We start from the raw sequence: 11710 nt of genomic DNA, 5'->3' as shown, positions 1-11710 counted from the left end.
AGCTCTCCAGATATTTCTTTTTGCCATTATAGATTAAATATGCAGTGTATTTGCAAACAGGCTTTCAAAATATGGTTATACCTTAATAGAATTAAATGTAGACCCACAACTGTTAAAAGATCCAAGAGAACAGGAGCAGAGCATGGACTCTGACACGGGTCTACGGAGCTCACACTGTCTTGTTCTTCACTTGTGTCCCTGGTGCATTCTTGGTACCTGCTGAGAAGCATTTCCCAGGCAATGCCTAGGTCTGTGCTGAGGTGAGCATGTGCTGGGGACCATCCCAATGGGCACTTTGGATGTGAACGCCCTCGTTTGTGGGAGAAGAGAGTTTAGGCCCATGGAGGTGCAGCAGGCTGCCCCGCTTGCCCTCAGCACCAAAGATTTGTCCTTGACCTGTTCTCCAAGCACAGCCAGCAGGACAAACGGGAAAAGGGCTTGAAGAGCAACCAGAGCTTGTGAAGTCAATGGACAGGGAAAACTGTAAGTGACTTGCAATTGGGAAATTAAAACAAAATCCAGGAGCCCTCAAACCAAGATCCTGCACTTTAAATTGAAATACAAGCTTGACTAAATGACCTGTTTTACTGCAGCTTAAAGCAATACACAAACTTGGAAGGCTTGGGAACATTGAAGCTCATGATATCCAGATTCAAAGTTTGCTATCTGGTGTCTCTGCCAGGTTTACCTCTGTTGATTTTGCCAGAAAGACAAGGAATTTAGGCAAGGAAACCCAGTTGCCATAACAAGTTGGAGTACTCCTCTCATTCTGTGGTACAGCGCTGAGCTCGCAGCCTTGTGCCTGGATCAGTTTCTGCTGCTTTTTGACTGTGGGCCAGGTCTTCTAGGGACATAATTTGGCTTTGAAATGCAATAGGCTGCATGGGTCAGAAACTGACTGTTGCAGATCTGGAGCTTTTGGCCGATCTCTCCGAAAGAGCAAGTACATGATGCCACTTTCATGACTCTAAATCAGGAAACTAATCCTAGAGGTAATTTTTGATCACTTTTCCAGTTCCAAATGGAGTCAGAAACAATTTTACATCTTAACTCTGCAGCTCAGCAGCTTCTCTAGTGATCTTGTGTTTTTCAATAAATCCTGTAAACAAATCCCTTTTACCCTGAAAATCAGTGTGTTAACAGCCAGAATCTTGCTGCAGCTATTGATGTATATACTCAGAGCTAAATTATTCACTTTTCTTTCCCCAAATTAATTTTTTTCTTCCCCAATATTGAGTCAGGATTAAGGGATGCATGTGCATATGTGTTTAGCTAGTTCTCTTTTTTAATAAATTCAGTGCTAGAGGTCATATTTATAGGCTCAGTTTATACAGTAATCCTTAAAAACAATCAGCCTAAGCACTGGAAGACACAGAACAGGGGTCAGTCCTGTACTAGCAGAGAAATAGGCTTGGCATATTACTAGGTCTTATTTAAGTCTCATTTCCATGCTTTTAGGACTGCATTAGGTTTTCACCTCACATGGGGAAGTGTCAGAGAAGTAATGGAGCAAGAGAAGAGACAAGCCCTTTTTCAGTTCACAGAACCCCAATTCTTTATTAATCACAGCTTGCTCACAATGACATACAGGAAAATAGCACTAATGAAGAGTAGAATATGCAGGCAGCAACCTCCGGGGTGGGTAGGGACAACTTCAAAACTGCAGCTATTTTGGGGACGATGTGTTAGGTTTGGTGATAACTTGGCACAAGCACCCTGTCTAGTCATTCCTCCTGCTTCAGCCCTCTTAGCCCTAGATGTCTCTCACTAGGTAGGGTTGGCTAACACTGAAGAGTAAAGGTCATGACGAATGGAAGTCAGCAGTGTCAAAAAAAAAAAAAGGTAACAACTGGCTCACGGGTTCCAGGTGAAATATTTGGTAGCCTCTTGTACTATTACACATGTAAAGTGGTAGCATTAGATAAGTATCATAGATCATGACATCTACAGATAAAGCCACTTGATGCTTTTAGTTGCTCCATCGATAAATTTTCAAGTGGTGAATTAAGCTCACTTTACAATTAGCATTTGTATGGCTGTTTGGCATCATCCAGAATTTGTCATAGCTTGATGGTTACAATGTGCCTCTTAAATTTACCTCAAACTGATCCCACTTGCCTTCATTCTGTTGCATGGCTGTATTTGTTGCCTCTCCCTTCAAAAGGCAGAAGGAACAAGTACTGCATGCGGCGATTTTACCTCCATTATAGAGCACACTACAGAGTCCTGTAGCGTAAGTTGCATTTGAAGAAACTACACTTTGAGAGCCTTTTCTCTTGGACAATGTGAAGTCACAATACCTGTGATCTAGTCACTGTTTCAACAAAGCTTATCGATGGCAAAGCTGTCTAGGTTTTTAGGCAATGACTGGTCTCTAGCACCATAGAACTACTACTGACCTCGTGTTGTGTTGGAATGGAAGTCGCAGGGAATGGAATTAGACATGAGGTGCTTCAAATGAACAGACCCAGCAAATTCAACCGAGTGGAAATAGACAACATCAGAAGCCTGTTACAGGACATGTAAGATTATGAAATAACTTGCATAATGCAATACTTGTATTTTTTAACAAAAATGTAAGTATTTACAAAATAAGATCCAAGTTTTTTAAACATCAAGCAAATCATTCTGCAAAGAGACCGCATTATTTTTGTTTTTATTTTTGTTTCTTTTAAAAGTTTTTTATTGAGTTCTTGATTTTTTTTTTAAACCATGTCATACATTTCCCATACTGATATCGCATGATCCATAATAATATAGGCAGGGGGAGTTTACTAATGGTGGGGATGGGTCACATCCACCATTGCTGTTTTCAGCCAGACAGTTCCACCTGGAGCTCCTTGTTTCTACGGACCTCTGCAGCATGCCTCTCCTGGAAAACATCAAGAAGAGAAAAATCAAACCGCTTTCTCATTCTGTCTGGCCAGGGAGGCTCCTGATGACAACTTGTTTAGGTTGTGCATTTGATGCTTGTGCAAAACTTGTTTCACAGCACAACCATCTTTAAAGGATGCAACTCAGGAAAGGTGTCATCCACCAGACCAGCCTGAGGCATATTCGATGCTTACATTCTGCTCATGCTCTGGAGCTCAATCTTTTATCTGATATGGCCTTATAATCCTCAGCAGCTCACAGAGTTCCATTTTAAAGGCCCACATAGAGAGGTGCTGCTTGCAGCATAAAATGTACTCACATTTGCCCTTTGAATTCCTAGATGTTAAATTAAATATAGGGAAGAATGAGTGCACTTGAATTAATTCTTTGCACACTGTATGCACAAGAGGTGTTAGTTCTGTATTATCTGCAGCATTTAGGAACCATAAATAAAGGTCCAATAATTTAGTTCCACCAAGATGGGTCAATCTGAACATCTCAAACATTCCCTTAGACCAAATGATGAAGCTAGCTGTTGTCTCCATTCTTTCTTGGGCTGTGATGGAGAAGGGACAATGCAAAGTTACCAAAAGTCAATGCAAGGTCCTCTGTCCAATTTCAGCCACATTGTCTTCCCTTTTACAAAAGCAGTCATAATTAATTTAAACTTACTTGAGCCATTGTATATTCAGATACTTCTGTGGAAATGGGCCTGTGGTCAGGAACAACAGCTGTCAAATGCATTTGGGAATGTTCTACTTGGGGTGTTTATAAAACTATTATTTTTGGCAGCTTCTGAGTTTTAGGGTTTTTTCTTTGTGCTTCTCTTCTTTCAACTGTCAAACTATCAGACTTTTACCTCTTGTGTCTGATCACTGAAGAAAACCCCAGACAACCAAATGATAAGCACAAGGTGACTGGAGAAGCAAACATCCTTCCCTAGTTGACTTGTTTTTAAGGCACTCTCTAGGTATTTCCATACATTACAGGGTTTTTATGGTAAAAAATTCACAGAAGACAACAGTTATATTTTTATTGTCTGAGTTGGACTATGGATCACAGGCCAAGAGGGCTTATTGCATTAACTGAACCTGTAAATCACGGTTCTTATAAGATCCATAGTTCTGAATGCTAGATTTTATAAGGGACTTATTCCTTGGAGCTCCTGTTAACTGCCGTACACCAAAGTTATCTTTGATTGCAGGAACTTCTAGACACCAATACCTCAGAGTGTCCACAGTTCTGTGTAACTTTTGAAGATCTGAACCCAGATATCTCAATTCTTTTTCTCCATATTCAGGGTTTGCTTTTGTGTTGAAAAACCATATAGTCATGCAATTTTTAATAACTGGTCTGTACAAATGTTCTCAAATGAGTTACTGTCGTTGTGCTGCTTTTGTTTAGTTGTGGGGGAGGGGGTGCTATGGTGGCAGCTTCTGTAAGAAGTTGCTAGAAGTTTCCACTTTGTCCGGTGGACCCGACCGGGTCTAGGGTGGACCAACCGCTGGCCAGGGCCAAGCCAATTGGTGATGCCTCTGTGATAACATATTTAAGAAGGGGAAAAAAAAAAAGGAAGAACCAGAAGTTGGGGGCAGAGAGGGGGAGGCGGGAGCCTTGTGGGCCTTGCAGCCCTCACCCTCTGGCCTTCTGCCAGGTGGCTTCCTGGGCCCAACTCGGCTCAGCCCGGATGAGAAAATTGAATAGAGGAGATGTGAAGAGAACCTGAGAAGTGTCTGCCTGAGCCAATTGTGAAGAATTTCTTGTGAGAGGAACGGCTGCAGACACCAAGGTCAGTGAAGAAGGAGGGGGAGGAGTAATGCTGCTCCCGGCAGAGAGTCCCCTGCAGCCCGTGGTGCAGCCCATGGTGGAGCAGGCTGTCCCCCTGCAGCCCATGGAGGTCCACGGAGGAGCAGAGATCCACCTGCAGCCCATGGAGGACCCCATGCCGGGGCAGGCGTATGCCACTCAGCGGCAGGGCGAAGGAGTTGGAGATAATTTAAATTAAGTTAAGCCTGGTAAGAAGAGAAGGGTGAGAGGAAGTTTTTTTTTTTCTCTCTCTCATTATCCTACTTTGGTTTTATTATCAATAAACTGAAATAGTTTTCCCCAAGTTGATTCTGTTTTGCCTGTAATGGTAACTTGAATGATGTCTCCCTGTCTTTATCTTAAACCTTGAGCCTTTTTGTTATATTATCTCTCCCCCATTCCCTTGGAGGGTGGGGAGAGTGAGACTGTGTAGCTTGGTCCTAAGTGGGGCTAAACTACGACAGTCATCTTTGTTCAGAAGCTGTCTTTGGATTTCATGCACATAGGCCATCATATTGCCTGTGGAAACAGGCTTAACAGCCTGTTAACATTAACCTAGGACAGAGATATGCTTCAGCTGTCCTGCTCATTTTCTTTTGGACCTCAAGAACAGCTAACTGGCTTTTCCCTTTGTTTTCATAAGCTTTGGGATATGTGCCTTCAAACTAATCTAATGCAAAAATGTCAAGAAATTTGAGTACAGTTCTTAAGCTCCAGAATTATCCCATTTGCGTAGTTACTTGTAACATCATCCTTTGGTTTTTGTTGTAGCTTTCCTGCTCTCTCAGACTTTTCTCTCCATCAAAGAAGCAGAGGTGCTTATGGAGATCTCATTGAAAACCACTGAGAGCTATTTTATTTCTGTTAGTCAATTTACTAACATATTAGAAAGCTCATAATTGAGAGAAACAAGTGATCACTCATGCAGAAATAATTAATGTTTTCTTAACACTTCTGAATCTATACTCAGACATTTTCCTCTCTTATGTGGAAGGGTTGTTCTGGAGAAGAGTACACTTAGTCCTGCATGGTGGGATTTGTGATTTACCTGTTTCTCTGCCTGTACCAAAGATCTCCAAAGGAAAATTTACTCTCTTTTAGTTGCAATACTTATGGAAGAACAAGCCCCTTAATGCATAGGAAAGATTTTTTTTTCCCATATTTTTTCATTTTTCTCCTCTAAGAAACCAAGAACTACAGACACAGGACATCTGTTTGATTTGTTCAATGACTTCTTAAAAGTCAAAATCTAAACACAAGTGACCTTTCATTTGTTCATAGTACTTCTTAAAAGCTAGAACATCAACCTTTCTTTGGAAAGAGGGCAGCGAAGGGCCATGAAGACTAAGGATCTGGAGCATCTCTGAGTCTCTCCTATAATGAAAGGCTGAGAGCGCTGGGGCTGTTCAATCTGGAGAAGAGAAGGCTCAGGCGTGATCTTACATAAAAACCTGAAGGAGCGTGCAAAGAGGACAGAGCCAGCTTCTTCTCAGTGGTGCTCAGTGACAGGGCTAGAAGCAATAGGTACAAACTGAAACACAGGAGGCTCCCTCTGAACATCAGAAAACACTTTCTGAGTATGAGGGTGACTGAGCACTGGCACAGGTTGCCAAGGGATGCTGTGGAGTCTCCATCCCTGGAGATACTAAAAAACTGTCCAGACATGGTCCTAAACAGCCTACTCTGGGTGGCCTATCTGAGCAGGGGGGTTGGACCAAATGACCTCCAGAGGCCTGCCTCTTTCAACCTCAACCATTCTGTGATTTTGTGATTACAGATGTTCAGTCTTTTTTGAAAGTGAGTAGTTGTTTAGATAGGCATCAGGGGCTCTCACTTAAAAGTTGCTCAAGTGTAGCAACTAAGATAGGCGCTACCCACAACATGTCTTGAAAATATTGATTAGATTTTTCTCTCTAGTCTAGGGTGAGGAGTGATGGTGTGGTTACCTTTTCTTGGAGACGTTCAATAAGAGCAGCTAAATTAGCTTCACGGTTTTCTTTGATCTGTTCCATTTTCAGTATCAGCTTTTCCTCTGCCATTTTGCTGAAGTTATTGTTCTCCTCCAAAGCCTTCTGAAGCACTTCTCGCTCATGTTCTCTCTTCTCTGCCAGATGTTTCAGCACCTGGGCCTCCTGGGACTGGAAACAAGAGACACATGCGTCTGAAATTAAATACTTATGTGGAGGAAAAAAAAACCCATAGGGCCACAGTTCACTGGTTTGGAAACTCCGTAGAGTTTGCTGCTTTGTTGTTACATGGACTTTTTGGAAAGATCACTTCTGTGTATAAACTAGATTAGCTTCAACAACAGGGGCTTAGAGGCACTGGCCAAATGGGAGGTATGTGCCTGAGACAGCAGCAGAGAAGTGTCCAAAGCACTTCTGTTAACAAGAAATACTGCCAAGTGTTACTGCCCTGGGTCGTCTAGGTTATTGCAGTGGTTGCTCAACCACCGACAGCTGCAGTTTTTCAGCTATGAGCATTTCATTTGTAGACATATGAGACTGGGGACTGAAGGTATGTACGGTGTTAAAAAGGAGGTTGTCAACACAGGAGAGGTGCATTTTTTTTTTTTTTTTGGCCTAGGTTGGACTTTCCTTTAATGTGCTTGAATAGTTAATTACAGACTTTGAAGTTTACTGTTGTGAAAGACAGAATTAATCAATTCAGACAATGTTTTTTTTTTCCCCATGGTATTTATGTTTGGCTTCATCTCACTGATTAGGAAGGGATAAATGAATTTTATTCTATAGAAAATACAGAAAAAAAAAGCTCTTTTTAGTTAAAAGTACAAATTTTGCAAGGAAGATGAAAACTGCAGGTAGGAATTAAACAGATGCAGCCTATGTGCAATATTATGCTATTCTTTGTAAACGCATTGCTCGGAAGCATAAGGTTGGTTATTTATTTTAAGTCAAGTTAGTAACATGAAACCGCTAATCCTAGGAGAGAAGCCAAAGAACTGGCAGCATTGGACCCATCCTTCAGGCAAGTCTAGTCGAAAAGGCATTATGTTTCAGAAAGGTTATTTGGAAATGATAAACAACATTGTATGCTTTTGGATAAAATAAATTAGAGAGAGCACAAGAAGCAAACAGAAATTAGAGAATAAAATATGGCTTCAGGAAGCTAAGTGTCTGTTTCAGTGCAGATCACAATGCACCATTGTTAGCCATAAAAATCAATTAGTTTAAGGCTTAAATTAAAGGCTTTAACCAATAATCACAATTAGTGATAATGAATCCTATTAAATTCTGTCATGTGACTGTAAATGCAGTGAAAAAGGCTGCAATTCTTTTACATGAGAGAGATTCAACTAGGAGGAGAAAACAAGTATTTTAATGAAGGTAGGATACACATAAAGCCAAATGCACTGATGCGGTAAATTAAGCAGATTCTAGAACAGGCTGCAAAGGCCAGGCAGAACATCTTGGTGTGAGACACTGGAGGAAAACATATCTGGCTTTGCAAGGCTGTAATGGCTTGCTTGAGATCAGAGGAAAAAACGGCTTTCATCCATCTTCCCCAATTAATGCATTTGCTTTCACCTCTGGCCTGGTTGCAATCACGGCTCATTTCTCAAACCGTGCTCCCTGGAGCGCTTGGTGATGGGAATGATCTACTGAAATGGTTGCTACCTGACAAAGGCTCTTCCTTGCTCTTGCCTCCATTATAGCATATGCTGAATAGACAGTAACAGAGCAAGCATTATTCAGTTCTTTGACTCAGGGAAAATAACTGTTGTGCAGGCCAAAAGTTGTTGCAAATGGGAACAAAAAGTCCCCTGACAGGTGCAGCCAAGAGCAGAGGGAGTTTAACTGGTGGAGAATGGAAGGAGGATGAGCCAAAGGTAAAGAGAGCTCGGCAAAGAAGGAAATTTGTAAGCCCTGTAAGTTTAACAAAATGTCAATAATTTTTATAATAATATAATAAAAATAAGTTATTTTGAAGCAAAATATTTTATCTCATACACTTATCATGTAACAGTTCTTTAAATGTAGGCTATTTAAAAATGTAAAAAAAGTTACTTTGAAAGATTTTGTACAATGCAAAATGGAAATAATTTAACATCTTGTTTTACCATTTTTGAAGCAGCTGGAGTGACTTAAATTGACTAGTGCTTGTGAAGTTATTCTGCATTTTCTGTTTAATTTAGTATTCAGTGTTAACCTTTCATCTACTTTTGGAAAAGTTATCATCATTAAATTGTGGTTGCTGATATGAATTTTGAAGTCTTTGCTTAAGTGATCCAAAGGTAACCAACAATGTAAGAATCAATTTCCTTTCCTGTTGGGAGTTTGAATGGAAAAGACTCTATGATACTAACTGTAATGTCATGTCCTGTCCCATGAAACATTTAAAAAGTGACTTGTTAATTTGGAAGGCCAGCATTTCATAGTTTTTAAAGATGTATATATAATGTATTATAAATCAAGAATTTTCAGATTTGGTAAACAGGCATTTCCAACAACATATCCAGGGTCCATGGAGATGCTATAATAAAAAGTAAGATGTGAACTGTGCCTATAAGCAGCATTTTTTAAAAGAACATTGGCTTTCAATGGGAGGTAGCAAAATGCCTTTGAGACTCTGGGACACTTGCCTATTTTTCAGGATTTGTTTTCTTCTATTCAAACCCTTTGCCTTCTGGAATGACTTCTTATTGTCATAAATCCAGGCGAACAGTGAAAAATTAGACTTCCATATCAAAGTATACGTAGTTCTGGAGGCTATGCTGGCAGACAGCACATTCAAAAGTAACTTGTCCACTAATGCATGATAATGAAGAAAATCCTTATACTTTAATTCAGTATTTACTGGATGCAAATTGCATTGGCACTGGTAAGAGTCTGAATGAAAGCTAAACTCAGGCCTCAGGAACTGACTGCACACCCCTAATGCGATTTTCCTTTACGGTATGCCTTAAATGGCATTCCTTTTCCTTACTCAAAATGTTCAAGGTACCCAGGACCAGTTGAGAATAGAGGGACTCCCCTCTCCCTCACAAAACATTAAGGGTAGAGTCTCATGTAGACTGACGTCCCTCTTCTAATGTCGTCGTACCCCAGCTGTGAGTTTGCCTGTTTCCCTGGCATTCAGGTAATTTTTGAAATCCCTTTACGACAATTTTGGAAGGTGACTGGTATGTTTTTGTACTGGATTGTCAAACGATTTTCTGTTTCCAACACACTTGGCAAAAGAACTTGGCCACCCTGTCTGTTCAAAGTCAACTCCACGTCCAGAAATGGCTGAATGAATGACCCCAGATACCCAGTGGGCCTGGGATTAATAGACTCCCTTTGTTGTTTGTGTTGGCTTTTCACTACTGCATTTGGACTCTCATCATCTTGAAATGGGATTCCAACATATGTGGGAAGTTTTTATTCCAAGTTTATTTTCAACATTGTGTTGTTTGAAGTGCTGGAAAGGATATTTTCAAATCCTAGATGGTCGATGTTCCAACACACTTGTAAATGGCTTATGATAAGTGCTTCTTGTACAGCTATTGTGAGAAAATGAGTAAAAAAGTCTGGAAATGGTAGGAAAGATAAAGAAGATTAGTAAGGAGAGAAAATTGTGGAATGGTGGAGAAAGGAAAAAACAATACTCAAGGGGGAATATTCAGAAGATGACTTAAATAGAACAAGGCTTAATCAATGCAGCTACAGCTGCAGCGTCTAATGCTAGGTGTGGAGGAATAAAAATATAAAACATTCTGCCTACAGATACTTTTGCTCCTAGAAATGTTCTACTGTGCTAAAAAGATGCTTAATACAGGCAAACTTCTATGTCATTCATGTCATATTTCTAAAGGATAATCTGAGCCCTCAATTTTCAGAGATCAGTGCTTCAAAAGGAAATTCACATCTCATATTTACCTGGCCAGAGATAGATGCAGACACCTAAATATTCACTTTACGAGCAAAATTATTTATCGGAACTGCCTCTGGAGATACATATACTTGAAAATTATTACTCACAGGAAGAAAATGCTATTTATCTGACTACCAGGTGCTTTATTTTCTCACATTTATCTATTTTTGATGTGTACATGCAAATATCAACATCATTTATGCAGAAATAAAATTAAAAGCTTACTTTTAAGCAAGAAATGCTCAGACAACTGCTTTTAAACTGAGAATTTCACCTTGAATGCATTCATCTGACCATCTTAGTAGGATGTAGGAGGCACACTACCAGTCATGAGAGCTCCACTTCCATAACACGTTCATTCACTGGCTCGATATTTTAAAATTAAATTGTTCAGCAGGAGCTGAAAACTCACTGTCTCTTCCTCAACTGGCACAAAATTGCTGTTCCCAGGGTTGTGACTCACGGGGGTGAAAAAGGCACTCTGGAAGGATGCAAGTCCTACTACCTGAACCCTCTGTCTGATGCTCCCCTACCTGCTCATGAGGCATTTCTTGATCTGCTGCAGTTTGAGAAATGGCATTCTAAAGTTAATGAAGATCAATGACAGTTTGTCTTATGATTGTTCGTTAGCAGCCAAGCCCACATCTGACTGTAGGGAGAAGCTTTGTCAGCACTGGGATGTAGGTTGTCTCTGCTCATGAGTCTGTGTGCTCTGAACATACCTTTGTGCCTAATATCAAACCCTCTCCCAGGTGACAGCAAGCGTCTTCCTGTGGGCACAGATCCCATAGGATTATGCTTTTTGGATGAAGAACTGCAAAGTGGCTTGCAGTTTTAGCTAATGTTTCAGGCAGTGCCTGTCCTCCTCCCAGCCTGCTCGCTTATAAATTTGGTGAGGAACAAATGAGGGGAGCAGGAATGAGTTGGAAGAAAAAAGCAAGCTCCACTTTTGTGAGGGAAGTTGCCAATTCCTTCTCTGCCTCTCCTCTCACTTGGAGCATCACTTTTGCAGGGCCTGCACCATTTGTAGGAGAGTGCGTTTGTCCCCCAGCTCTGCTGCCTTCCCCGGCTTGGCGAAGCCTTTTCTCTTTACTGCACACTGCTGCAGTGTGCGGTAAAGCACGGGTGGCTTTTTCAATGCCAAAGGAGAGATGGA

General features: G+C 40.8%; 1 protein-coding gene across 1 annotated transcript in view; it reads right to left on the bottom strand.

The window, feature by feature from the left end:
- Positions 1–1529: 1529 nt before the first annotated feature.
- Positions 1530–11710, bottom strand: part of STMN2 (stathmin 2) — a 39977-nt gene continuing 29796 nt past the window's right edge. Inside the window, exons 4-5 of the mRNA XM_086742434.1 lie at positions 6627–6818; positions 1530–2872 (exon numbers count right to left, since the gene is read on the bottom strand). Coding sequence (XP_086598560.1) covers positions 2813–2872; positions 6627–6818 — 252 coding nt within the window. The 3' untranslated portion in view covers positions 1530–2812. The remainder of the gene's footprint in view (positions 2873–6626; positions 6819–11710) is intronic.

Source organism: Chlamydotis macqueenii, chromosome 2 (genome assembly GCF_036417535.1).
Source record: "Chlamydotis macqueenii isolate bChlMac1 chromosome 2, bChlMac1.mat, whole genome shotgun sequence".
Lineage (NCBI taxonomy): Eukaryota > Metazoa > Chordata > Aves > Otidiformes > Otididae > Chlamydotis > Chlamydotis macqueenii.
This window is presented reverse-complemented; position numbering and strand designations above follow the sequence as displayed.